The sequence below is a fragment of the Lolium rigidum genome, chromosome 3 (assembly GCF_022539505.1).
Source record: "Lolium rigidum isolate FL_2022 chromosome 3, APGP_CSIRO_Lrig_0.1, whole genome shotgun sequence".
NCBI classification, from domain to species: Eukaryota; Viridiplantae; Streptophyta; class Magnoliopsida; order Poales; family Poaceae; genus Lolium; species Lolium rigidum.
This window is the reverse complement of record NC_061510.1, coordinates 305,928,728-305,942,323: the sequence shown is the minus strand read 5'-3', so window position 1 is coordinate 305,942,323 and position 13,596 is coordinate 305,928,728. Positions and strand designations below refer to the sequence as shown.

The 13,596-nt window shown below is 47.1% G+C and overlaps 1 protein-coding gene across 1 annotated transcript; it reads right to left on the bottom strand.

The window, feature by feature from the left end:
* Positions 1–5,541: 5,541 nt before the first annotated feature.
* On the bottom strand, positions 5,542–13,254 carry LOC124696795 (4-coumarate--CoA ligase-like 7). The gene is made up of 5 exons (XM_047229466.1): positions 12,241–13,254; positions 6,319–6,505; positions 6,074–6,219; positions 5,911–5,978; positions 5,542–5,770 (listed from the first exon to the last, which is right to left on the bottom strand). Exons 1-5 carry the CDS (start codon positions 13,252–13,254, stop codon positions 5,542–5,544), a joined length of 1,644 nt encoding a protein of 547 aa, XP_047085422.1.
* Positions 13,255–13,596: the final 342 nt, after the last annotated feature.

Sequence of the window (13,596 nt, the reverse complement as noted above, 5' to 3'; positions counted from 1 at the left end):
TACCTAGGGTTTATGGAATAAACAACAACCAACGTTCAACACAAACCAATCTCGGCGCATCGCCAACTCCTTCGTCTCGAGGGTTCCTCCGGTAAGCACCATGCTGCCTAGATCGCATCTCGCGATCTAGGCAGCACGAGCCTGCCTAGTTGTTCATGCGTTGCTCGTGCTCGAAGCCTTTTTGATGGCGAGCAACGTAGTTATCATAGATGTGTTAGGGTTAGCATTGTTCTTAGTATCATATGCTTTCGTAGTGCAACCCTTGCGCATCTAGCCGTCCTTGTACCTCATCATGGGTGCAGGGACGGCACCCCGCTTGATCATCGTTTAGTAGATCTGATCCGTTACGGTCGCTCCTTGATTCATCAAGGATTAGTTTAATATCTCGCAATAGTTAGGCCTTACAAAGGGTTGGAGGATCCAGCGGCATGTAGGGTGTAGTTTGCTGCCCCTAGACAGGACGTTCCGAGGATCAACCTAGTGTTGGTTTTTAGGCCTTGTCTAGGGCTGGCTTACGATCACCGTGCGTGAGCGCGAGGCCCAATCGTGAGTAGGATGATCCGATTATGCGGTGAAAACCCCGGATCGTCGTGGATCTCATACGCTTTATCTTGATCAAGCAGGACCACCATATATTCGGCCACCTTGGACGAATCATGGGTGAATCGGCTCCATGAGCCGATTCACGAGACAACCCGAGAGCCGATCGAGGCTCGTATTTAACGTGTACGTGTGTGCCCTGCGAGGAAACTAAGCGAGGCATCATCCACACCTTCCCGACCGGGTATAGGTCGGGTGGCACGCCCTTGCAGTTTGCATCGGCGCGCGACCAGGAGGCTTTGCGGGCCGTCGCTCTGAGGGACTGGGGCCAGCCGCAGCCCTAAGTTGTTCCCGGCTCTACGGTGTTGGCCAGTCACTGCCCGCCGGTGGGTTTCTGACGTCAACAGTAGTTTATTGTACTAAAATCTTTATTATATTGCAACTTCATTATATTTATTGGGACTAACCTATTAATAGTTGTAAAAGTCTACAAATTCTTTTTTTTAACTTTGTTGTGTAGGAATAGGCAATATGGAAGTAAATCGGTCATTATGGTGAAATCTGGAGTTTCCTGAAGTCTGTCCATGCAAGATACTTTTTAAAGACTGCCCAAAAAATACCTGAAAATGGCCTCAAACGGAAACAGTGCAAGAGTGCAAGAGATAGAAGTTGTGGATAATTTTTAGAAGTTTAATTTAACTTATATAATGCTCCAAACGGAGTTCGTATGCGAAAGATATACCCACTTTACGGAAGGGTACACAGATAGTTTCAGAAACCTGAAAATTTGTAACGTGATTGACTCAAACTCTTTTCATACTTGAGTGATTCGGTCAAACCACGATTTTATGGGATCATAAAGGACATATAGGAGTCATAGAAAGGTTCTAGAGGTGCCCAAGAGCCCTTGGATCAAAGGGGCAGCCATCTCATGGCCAAGATTGCATCTCCACCTCTATATATTGAGGGGAAACCCTTGTTTTGTACGTCGAACCTATTGTGACGAAAAAATCCTCCTCCTTGGCAGACTCCAAGGAGGGTTAGAACCTCTTCAACAACGGCAGCAAGTTCAAGGAAGAAGATGGGGCAAGTGGCCACTGCCCCCTTGGGTCGCCGCCCCTCTAGGAGCCGCGCGTCGGGCCGTCGCCACCTCCCGTGGCTGCCGCCACGGGGATCTTCTTCGTTATCTTCTCCACGGTGTGAACCTCTTCATCAACTTCTACACCAACATCTTCATCTACCCTTTGTAATCTCTTGGCAAACATGATTTGTATTTCAACCTATCAATTTCCCATGGTATTTTGTGTCTCCATGTCTTTGTTGGAGTAGTGACTTGTTCGTGGCAATTGTTATATAGTTTGTTGTTGGTTGCATACAAGTATATGTTATCTTGTATGATTATCTTGTTGTACTAATGTATGAGTGCACACATATGTTGAGGGCTGCACAAGGTTGTCACCGTTGCATGTTGATAGGATGAGAGATAACCGGAGTTCGACAGAAATCGAATCCCAAGTCTTAGAGATACATGTTGTATTAATTCATGGTTAATCAACGAGGGTATTATCGTGGGGACCTTAGATCTAAATGTGGTGGTTGGACTTTATGTCTTAGTAATTCCTTTGGTTGCTCTTAATTGGCCTTGGGATCAATCACTTGGGGTGTATTTCTCATGTATATGGTTGCACCTATTTATGGCTCCTCCTTAGAAGAAACACTAAAAAGACTGTCTTTGTGCTTCACTAATTATGACAACCACACAAATGAAGTAGCAATTTGCTAGAACACTTACTCCCTTGAGTTACTCCAGTCCACTTCACTTCATCTCACTTTACTTTACTGCACTTTACTTTTTTTCATTAGTTTTACTCATTGCATTTTAATTTCAGCACATATAGTTTTATAGTAGAAACCTCTCCACACACACAAACACACTATAGATCCTACCTTTGGATAGAAGGTCATATAAGTGGATTATAGGGCTTTAGAGAATAGATAGTTTACCTTCAGCTCCTTGTAGGTTCGACAATCAAATACATATCAAACTGTACTACGGTGATTCCCTGCACTTGGGGGTTATCATGTGGTAATTCTGTTTCTTACCCACACCTTCCCAGAAAAAAACGGGAGCGAGGTCTTTCAATGCCCTTATGGGTAGCCTCATGAAGCAAATAAACGCCATCACGAACATCCCAAGGCTAGACATACAGAAATTAGGGATTTCAAGCCTCCCTGCTGAAGCTAGAAAGCATCCCTGCCAACGGTAAACCTATGACCCACCTTCTCCGGGAGAGAGTCCCGATCGGACACCCTGAGCGGTATGTCACTAATAGGCAACCCTAGGTATTTGATGGGAAACTTCCCCATCTTACAGTTAAGCATATTTGGTATTATGCGCTTTCTCCCATATGTGACCCCTGTCACAATGGACTCGCTCTTATCAAAGTTGATTTTCAACCCTAACATGTTCTCGAAGAATAAGAGAAGAAGCTTTAGGTTCGCAATCCCCAGGTCGGACAGTTCGATGAGAATCATCATATCATCCGTATATTGCAAATGGGCTACTCCCCCGAGAATGAGGTGGGGAACAACTCCCTCGATTTGTCCAGCCGCATTGGCTCTAGCCAACATGGCAGCGAGGGCATGTACCATGAAGTTAAACAAAATTGAGGAAAGTTGGTCGCCATGACGCACACCCCACGCGTTATGGAAAAAAGGTTCAATCTCACCATTGACATTGATCGTAGTCTAGCCTCCCATGACCAACTGCATCATACGAAGGACCACCATGGTTGAGAATCCTCTCGGCAGCAGGACCTCGCTAAGGAGGTCCTACTTCACTCGATCGTACCTCTGAGAAGAAGGCCCTCCATCTTCTTCACCCTAAGATCATGGGCCGCGAGGGCTCACTCGCGTAAACACATACCCCTAATGAACATCGAATTGCTAGAGTCAACATTCCTATGAGCAAGCGTAGCTAACCAAATTGTGTACGCCTTAGCTACAAACTTGATGATCATGTTAATAAGATCTATAGTTCAAATTCAAAAGTGTTTCATAGGATAAAAAAGGTTCTATGATAAAAATGTCCACGATTTTTTAGAAACAATCATTGAAAATCACAGTTTTGAAAAATAGAAGAAAAAAGAAGGAAAAAATAAAAAATAGAAAAAATGAAAAAGGAAAAGGAAGAAAATCATGCTGACGTTCGCGTCAACCACAAAGAAAGTCAAGAAACCGAAAAAGAACAAATGCGTTCCTCTTTTTTTTTATGGGTACAAAATGCGTTCCTGCTAGTACTTCCCGTCAGCGGAAAAAAAAAACCGAAACCAGGGATCAACGACAGGAAGCGCGCAAACAAGGCCGGCCCATCAAAGAACTTTACGCAGGCGAGCGGTATTATGACCAATCTTCTTTATGGCTCTCTCGGCTGCTCCACCCCAGCAAACATTAAGGCCCAGAGCGAGGCATCACTCGAGTCCAGCAATGTTTCCGATTATTATCTCAAAAAACAAAACAAAAAAGCAATGTCTCCGCTCTCGACTATCCCTTATCCCTAAAAGCAGTATCTTCACTCTATGGATATATTAATATTGTAAAATATTAATTATATTTAACATGGGCGACATCATAATGTTCTAATTGCATAACGGATGCACATAGCAAAAAAAAAAGCTAAAAATAAAATCATCGCTAATGTGTTTCAATTTTGTAGCAGCAACACAAATACCCCAAGACAACAAGTATTCGTTCTCATAAGCAACGCCTTCAAAAAGCGAACAGTGCACGAACGCCATCATCGGCCGATTTTAGGTCTTAGATTTTTACCCTAAAGAAAATACCCGCTCTTAAAACAATATCTTCAATAAGGCTATTGTGAGACACAACTAATTAAGAATGGATCTTGGATTTTCGTCCTGAAAAGTAAGATGTTGAACTTCACATGTGTTGTAGCCTCCACTTGCATACCTCTGCCGCGAATCCCAAACCACCACGCAAGTTCTTTGTCCCTGCAAAGATTCATACCACCATTACTAGTCCTCATATCTCGGTTTTCATGCCATTATCCGCCTCTGACTTCACCATGGAACTAAAAAAACATGTTCCGTGATGACTACATATAGCACAGCTTTGTGCCGCTCTCTCCAGAAACCAAACGGTCGGAAAAAACATGGGTGCACATGACTACAAAAAACAGGGGTCAAAAAACATCCAGCAATCTTTTGGCGTGATTCACCCAAAGGAGTTTGCTGATGGAGCCTTTCAAAACTCAACCCTCCGGCCAAATCAAGGGGAAAAGGCATCTAGCAGGTCTTCATCTTGACATGAGAGAGGAACACTAGGACCGTTACCATTACTTAGGCCGAGCCCCCACACAATTGTCATCCTCGGCTCCCCGACCTACCAAAAAAGACCATCAGATCGATGGCGGCACACATACCGGATCACCGCCGGAGATCGGTGTGGGATCCCAAGATTCCTAACTCCAGATCCCATTGACCTCATCCACCTTGGAGAGGAGGTTGGTACCACCATGCGGCCGCCCCTACTCATAGTTGAAGCATACAGAGCCACCTTCCTTGCCACGCCCAGGAGCCAGCGGTATGCAAGATCGGGGCCCTCACTACCTTGCCCTGCCGCCGGCATCCATTTGCCGCGTCGTGTCTCTGGTCGCTGTCGCGCACCGCAGCAGCTGAAGGAGGGAGAGTGGGTGCCGCCGCTGCCGCATCCACATCGCGCGGGCTTTGCCTGGCGCTGGCGGAGGGGGAGGGGAGGTTATGGGAGGAGGCGAGGGGACCGACAGGGGGAGCCCGGTGCGGGGGTCGCGGGAGGAGGAGGAGGGGATACAACTAGACAAAGGCACTACATGGTTTGAAGAAAAACTTCTAACGGTCCACAGTTACTCTACAACATATACACCAGGATGGAATGTCATTTACCACCATTTTATTTCTGACGACGCGGAATACAGTCTCACTGATCGATGGTCACAAGACATGATCACAGTCTGGCCGCGGGACACGACTGCAGATAGCTTGTTAGCTGCCTTCTCAAGATCTTCCCGGCCGGCGATTTGGGAATGGAGTCGACGAAGACCACCTTGCGGATCTTCTTGTACGGCGCCACCTGCTTCGCGACGTGCTCCATGACTTGCGCCTCCGTGACCTTGCTCCCCGGTTGCCTCACCACCAGCGCCATCGGTATCTGCCCCGCCTCTTCGTGAGGATACCTGCAAATTCGTCAGAACAGTCAGTACATTGCAAGAAATTGTGGTGTTTACAAGTTCTTACAGTATCATTCATTCCGGCTGAGACTGAGAGTACACAGCTCGAAATTATTCAACCATGAGCAGCGCTTTAGTGGGCTTACGGCATAACTGCAGCATCAACAATCTCTGGCAGCGATTGCAGCACAAGCTCCAGCTCTGCAGGCGGAACCTGCAGTTTTCAGTTTACGGAGCAAAAGGATCAACCCATGGCAGGTGCAATGAAATTCCAGAATAGTAAGCTGTGTTCAGAAACTAAGAGCTCACCTGATAGGCCTTGTACTTGATCAGCTCCTTGAGCCTATCTACCACGAACACAAACCCATCCTGGTCTATGTAGCAAAGGTCACCGGTCTTCAGCCAGCCATCCGAATCGAAGGCGGCCGCGTTCGCCTCGTCGTCGCCGACATAACCTGCAAACCGAAAGTAATCTCAGTGAAGCGTTAGTCTGACGCAAATAACCGAGGGCACTGCATGTGCATTGCACGAGGATTTTCTCGGGGTCACTTCACCTGTCATGATGGAAGGGCCTCTCAAGCGCAGCTCCCCTTTCTGCCCAACTGACAAGGGCTCGCCGGTGACGATGTCGACGATCTTCACCTCGACGTTACTGGAAATCCGGCCGGCGGAGCCTACGTGGGAGCATTCGTCCCGGTGGACCATAATTGATATGCCCCCACCCTCTGTTGAGCCATAACCCTGAAGCAGATTCACGCCACTAACTTTAGAAAAAGCGACTGAGCATTTCCTACTTCAAGAGGAAAATACCGAAGATCTCCTAGACTTTAACAAATTTGACACGGTGAGTAAATTTTTTTTTTTCAAAACAGAGGCAAAATCATTGCCCCATCTCTATTTTTTAAGGTGTTTGACAAAATTTTGAAAGAAAACATATTATGACCGACTAGTCCCCCGGCATGAATTCACTCAAACGCTTTGCGTCCGTGGTAACTTCATTTTGAAGATATTTTGTTGGCCAATTGTCTAAGTCAAGGTAGTAAAGCCCAAGCCAATCCTTGAGGAGACCCCAAATCCTAATGATGAAATGGCAATATGTGAAAAGATGTGCCGCCGATACTGTGACTCTTTTGCATAGTCTCTTTTCACCATCCTCTCTTTTCAAGGCGGCTAGCCGTCCATAGTCTATCTTTGAGAACAAGTCACGCAAAGACCTTCATTTTTTTTGGAGCGTCCAAATTTTCCACACCGTTCTATTCATGTTGGTTGAGATTGCACCGAAAATTGTGCTTTGCAAGCCGAGGTTGCCAAGTGTTACCACTTGGGGTCAATGTCCACAAGCTGCCATTCTCAGTTCCTTCATCGGGATGGATGTTTTGAAGCTGAATCCAAAAACCGATGAACTTTCCGATGCTGAATAGATCATATGGCTACAATTTGCAGTAGACGCTGTTCTGTGTGAAGCCGCTTCACACAATTTCTCAAACTCTATAAATTTTGTGTCTCATGCCTCGGTCTCCTCCGTTGACAAGTGGTGGCAATGTATACAGATATTTTAAGCACGCTCAATAAGGAGATAAAATAAAATAAATATATGTGGAGTCTCGCTGTTTCGTGTAAATGACACAGGGTGACATGTCATTGTAGGTTGTTTGTGTTGCTGACTGTTGACATCAACGATTAACCCGTGATCCGTCAGTGTGGATTAACTGGGCAACGGGGCACACGACTTATATTGCGGTAGCCAACGAGATTCAGATCTGCCGAACGGATTCATATCCGACATGCTCCTCATCACTGGCCAAATTTCCAGGGACGCTGCAAATTTTGTAACGATGCAACACAAGTAGGCATGCAGTGATATACAAGCAAAGCAAGCAAAAGCGTCCAAGACCTTTTGTGCGATCCCAGTTCCAGTCACATGGTTTTAAATCCATCATCGACTCCAGCGAGTGCTGAAGGCTGAAGCAACATCATCATATTCACAGGAGATCGGCATGAGATCGACACAGAGAAATTCGGTCCCGAATTGTAGGCCTTGGTACTCGTTGTCTGATAGTAGTACATGAGTTGAAGTGCAATCATAGGAATGAAACTGTGCATGAAACCTGGTCCGCAAAACTCCAGATAGAGATGGATTAGACTTGGTTGTCCTGTCTACGTCGACAAACGTCACACTAGTTGTACTTAATTTATACCAGTGGAAGGTCTATTGTCAGCTCCGTCGACGTCACACTCGAAAATTATAGAAGCCGTGCCTTTCATTTGGAGATCTTATCTCTCTGGGATCTTATTACTACCAAACTTCCAAGTCAAATCTCAGTTTTACTACCGCCTAAAGAAAGTTCCCGGTTTTACTTTGCAGTTCTAATACTGCTGTAGAAGTCACATGGGTCTTGGTGTTTCAATTTCCAGCCAACTCAACGCACTGATGCATGGTGATTTTTCTAACATGGTTGGCTATTCGAAATATAATAGGTTTTGGACAGCCGACCAGCTTGAGAAAAGAGGATGAAATAATTATGGTATTTGCCCGCTTTGCAAGCAAACTAAAGAGATGGCGGCACACTTATACTTCCATTGTAGGGTCAAAGATTGGCTTGGGCTTGCCTCCGTCTTGACTCAAGATTGGACTTTGAACCTCACAACCCCTCTCACTTCCTCTTAATGCCATTCTCCCTCCGGCCATCACTTGCGGCTCGCCCTTCCTTTGTTTTTTAAGCTCAGCTGCCCCCCAACACCCTTTGGTGTCTGCCCCTCACCTCTCCGTTATCATGCATCGAGCTTCAGTCGCTCCCCAAACTCGTGTGGTAACCTCGCCAGTAACAACTCTTGGACCCCTCATCGGCCTCCATCATCCCCACGGAGGCAATGTGGGTCGATGGATAGATGTCCACCCAAGGGCTTTCCGCACACCACCATGTGGCCACATACATCAACCCTGATTGGGAGACGAGGATGTAAGGGGAGCTAAGACTAGGGGTTTTCTTGTCTTTTCTCCCTTCCATCTCTTAGATCTTTCGGTACAAATCTATGCTGATAAATTTAGAAGTCCGCGTGTATGAGTTGCAAGCTTGGATTGGACCTTCAAATTCGAGATCGTATTATTTGACTCAGATCAAAGTAGAAAGTCTATGGAGAAATCGGTGTGTTATATACTTAAACCACGGATGAATTAGGGTAAGTCCATGATTCAATGTTTATGGTATACTTTAGTTTTCTTTTCTTTTGTGCGAAGTAGTTCAAAGTTCATCTGAATAAAGCTGAGAGCTTTTAGAACTTTAGGTTGTTTTGTGGCGAGATGCAATTGTGAAGAGATTGGGAAGCCAAGTGGTAGTTAGATGTAACCAAAAAAAACGACAAGGTGTGAGGGTGTGCTAGCTGCTCCGACAGAAGCACGGGCACATGGACATGTGGCTGTGAAAAGTTCATTCCACGACGCTGACGTGAGGGTGTACACGTCATGGGGTCTTGGCCACTTGGCTTGTATTCGAGCATTGCAATGTCCAGGGATATGTTTAGACTTTAGTGTATTATACTATGTACAGAATTTTTGTCGCTGAGTCACATGTTACATGTTACATTTTGTTATTCTGCTGCCTTGAAACTATAAGTTTGTCCACGTTACTGCACATGCGTGCTCCACGCAACTCGTAAGACCACCTCTATCAGAAGCCCCATCCATATTTTTTATTTACAGCGCGATGTTTTGCGTTTTACACATTGAAATCAGCTGCAGCCGTTCCAGATCCCAAAAAGGACAGCCCATGCATTAGGCAGTTTTTTAGATGTCCAATTATACGGCACCACAAACATGTTTTGGTACACATTTGCATCATCAAAAATCTACAAATAAATTGGAAACAAATGAAGAACAGAAATTCCTTTCCACGCCCTCTCGCCAAATTCAAGTTTAATCTCCGCATACACGCACAGTAAGGGGAGGCTCGTCCTCGATTGGAGGCACGGGAGAGCGGCCGGCGAGGGTAATCGGCCAGGAGGAGGCCACGACGCGCTGGCCAAGTGCGTTGAAGGAGGCGAGCCTCGTGTTGCTCGTGAGCTTGCTCCTCCCATGTTGTTGGCTCGGGCTTGGCGGACCAGGCCTAGCCTCGGCTTCCGCCTCTGCGGCCGCGGGGCTGGCGCATGTGGACGCGCTGCGCGCCATGGTCGGGAAGTCCATTAGGGCAGTGCCGGTCGAAGCGATGCACGCCAAGATCGTGCAGCACAGCCGGCAAGGGAATAAAGGCTCCGCGAGGTTACAGGACGGTGGGCCAACTACTTACTTCTTGTAGAATACAGAATTGGTACAGCTGAATACCGAAATAAACATGTGCATTTACATCGTTTAGCTGATGTGGAAGCACGCATCGCAAACAAAACCGACGACGATGGGAGCACCGGTAGTTACCGGCTCCGCTAGAAGTGACTATCCGTGAAAAACGTGGAATGGGAAGGGAACAGAGAGCGCCGGTTTGGAGACCATGTGGTACCCACTCCCACTGTCCCACAGGATACTGATGCACTTTCCGTAATAAAAGCAAGTTTGAAAATGGATTTCGTTTTAAATGGGCATTGCTTGATAAACCTTGAAAATATCACCAAATAACCTTCGGTATCTCATGCGAAAGAAAACTAGAAGAAAATCCTTTTACGACGTTCTAAGCCTAGCCATAGTGGTAAGTATCATGTAGTAGTAACATGCATATGATATTTGTGTATGATATTATCTCTATACTGGCTAATATCGTGGAGTGGTATCTAGTCATGCTATATGTATTACTTCTGAGAATCTCAATGCAAATTTGTGTATACTAGAATTGTTTGGCATTAACTTTTCTCGTGATGGGCGACATGATACTTATACAGTATCAATCTATGTTACTAGTCTAATCTTCTCTCACCTCCTTACTTAGCTGTCATATCAGTTTTTTTGTGGGATTAATATGCATAATACTAGCTAAGATACTAGCACTATGGCTATCCTACCGATACAACGGAGACAATCAGTCGGAAATTCAATCTGCCCCCCAACCCCTTGCTTATGCTCTCTCCACCTAAAGATATATATTTTTAATTGTTAAAAATTCTAACAATTCTTTTGCATGTACACCTCGATAATCTATATGTGTTCATACAATTTTCGCGAAAAACCGATATTTTTTGTGTCCAAGTAAAACAGACAAACCATGTCTCTTTATTTTTAGCATCAAATTTAGTTTTTTACATAGTCCAAATGACAAGTTGATTTTTTATGGACTTTGTATGCGTGCAGCGTGTAAATATGCACACATGAATTTTCGTTTTAATTTAACATTTTAAATGTATCAAAGATCTATTTCAAAATAAAGTAAGCATATATAAGCATCTAAAAGTAAAAGAACCTCACTCCTATAATCCAGAAAATATTATCATCCTATAATGAATACTAGTAGTACTTGCTAGCGTCAGGTAATTAAGATGCTGATATATGAGATGTCTCTGCAATTGTCATGTTCTACGACTAGCTTTAGGTGGATTGGACTTGGTTGAGAGTATAATCCTGTAGTTAATGAATATTAATTAGTGTTGGTACTGTTGCCAAGTTAAGAGAGTATGGTACATTGTGGAAAATATATAGTCTAGTCTTAATTTCTAAGAGATCCTCCATTAACTAATGGGATATTCTATTTTTTTTTGTAGGAAAATTAGGGCGTACAAACAAGAGAAGGCTGACTAAGTACTTAAGATCATTTAGGTCAACACCATTCATGTCACGCTCGGTAAAGTCGTACCATTCTATCTTCCATTCACTTAGAGAACTCATAATCAGCGGCGGAGAAAGGGACTCGCAAGGACCGTGGCTACTCCACGATTTTGTATGACATGGAACATTTTTCCAATATAACCCCTCTTCTCCAAACTTTAACTTATTGAGGGCTCAGATCATTCCGTAACTTCATAAGTTTAATTACGAAGAGTTACGGGATGATCTTAGTCTTTGATGTGTTTAAATTTAACAGAAAATGCCCGTGGTGTAAGCACCACCCCTCCTCATAAACGCACTACAAGATCGAAATCTAATTGCAATAGTATATAGAGTACTCTGTAATGTACAGTTTTTTTGCCGGGTAAATATGGGGCGCATCAAATCTTAGCTGATGTTCATACAATTTTCAAGGAGTGAGAGAATTAGTATGATATTTTATACAGAATCTTTTAACGTTGGATCAATACTTCTAGGCGCCGACAGACTGATCGAGGCACTGCAAATTCTTGGACGATCTATATCTTGCCGAATCTGCTGGCAGGTTGCGTCGACACTAATTTACGGTGATGAGAGTAACGACAGATACAGTAGGCATTTGAAAAAAGGAAAACTGACAGTGGCGTTTCCGAGAAACTGAAAACGACAGACAGGACAGTAACACCCTGGACAGGTCAGGCAAAAAGAAACTGAAAACGACGAACAGGCGGTGGAAGTGGAACGAAGCACTCACCATGCACAGGTCCACGTGCGGGAGCTGCCGCCGGAACCGCTCCGCCACCGATCCCGGCAGGGGCGCGCCGCCGCAGATCACCCGCCCCAGGCTCGCCAGGTGGCAGCTGCTGAGCCTCGTCATCCCCGACACCACGGGCGGCGCCGCCAGCATCTCCGTGACCCGCCACCGCTCCGCCGCGCCTAGGATTCCCTTCAGCCCCGCCCGCGCCACCGCCTCCGTCACCAGCACCGTGGTGAACCCCAGCGCCAGCCCCTTGAGCACGAAGCAGAACCCCATGGAGTGGAACATGGGGGCGCCCATCAGCGTCGTCTCGCGGGCCTTGCCTGACTGAAGGTGCTGCGCGTGGTACCCCGCGACCATCGCGATGAAGCACCGGTGCGGCAGCGCCGCCGCCTTCACCCGCCCCGTCGTGCCCGAGGAGAACTGGATCGCCGCCGTCTCCGACTGCCGCACCCCCGCGTCGAGGAGCGGCTCCCCTGATGATCGGTCGTCGAGGAGGGAGCGGAAGCGCGGGGAGTCGAGGAGGACGACAGGGAGGGCGGCGGGGAGCTTGGCGGCGGTGGCGGAGACGGCGAAGGCGACGGAGGCGCCGGAGAGGGCGACGAGGCGGGCCACCTCGGCGGCGGTGTGGGCCGGGTTGGCCGGCGCCACGACGACGCCGGCGGCGAGGAGCGCGAAGTAGAGGACCGGCACGTCGAGGCGCGCGGGGGCGAGGACGAAGGCCACGTCGCCGCGGCCGAGCGGGGGTAGTACTTGGCGCGAGCGGAGGGCGCCGACGAGCGCGCGCGCCTGGGAGAGGAAGGCCGGGTAGGAGACGGCCTCGCCGGTGGCGGCGTCGACGAGCGCCGGGTGGGCCGGGAGCGGGGAGGGAAGGAGGGACAGCGCGAAGGCCGGGAAGGTGAGCGGGACGTCCGGCGGCGGCAGCATGGCCGGCGGCGGTCGGAGGCTGTGGAAGGACCTGGTGGTGGCGCAGTAGCCGGTGCGGGGGTCGACGTCGTCTCCGGTGGACATTTTCGATCGGGGAGGGAGGAAGGTCGTGAGTATGGCGAGGAGGTGGGAGGCGCAGAGGTGGTGAGGCAACTGACAAGGAGAGCTGAGCTGTTTCTTCTCCGATCACGCTAGTAGAGTCGTAGTACTGTATATATGGACAGATCAGGCGATCAAACGTGGCCCCGATACCTGTAGTAAGTAGGATCTGTGTACCGCCTCACTTAATCTTGTAGGACAGTTAACGCGGAGGGAGCAGGTAACTGAGAGTCTGAGACGCGGCTAGCACACCTTCTTTTTTTCTGACAATTAATACCACATATATTCATAGCAACAAATAGTACATGGTAGAGATACATGTTTCAG

Bases quoted from the DNA above. Each gene is read 5' to 3' on its own strand.
- LOC124696795 (XM_047229466.1), bottom strand. From the start codon at position 13,254: ATGTCCACCGGAGACGACGTCGACCCCCGCACCGGCTACTGCGCCACC. The intron at 6,220-6,318 runs GTGAAGTGACCC...TTCGGTTTGCAG, and splicing joins AGGCCCTTCCATCATGACAG to GTTATGTCGGCGACGACGAG. The intron at 5,979-6,073 runs GTGAGCTCTTAG...TGAAAACTGCAG, and splicing joins TCAAGTACAAGGCCTATCAG to GTTCCGCCTGCAGAGCTGGA.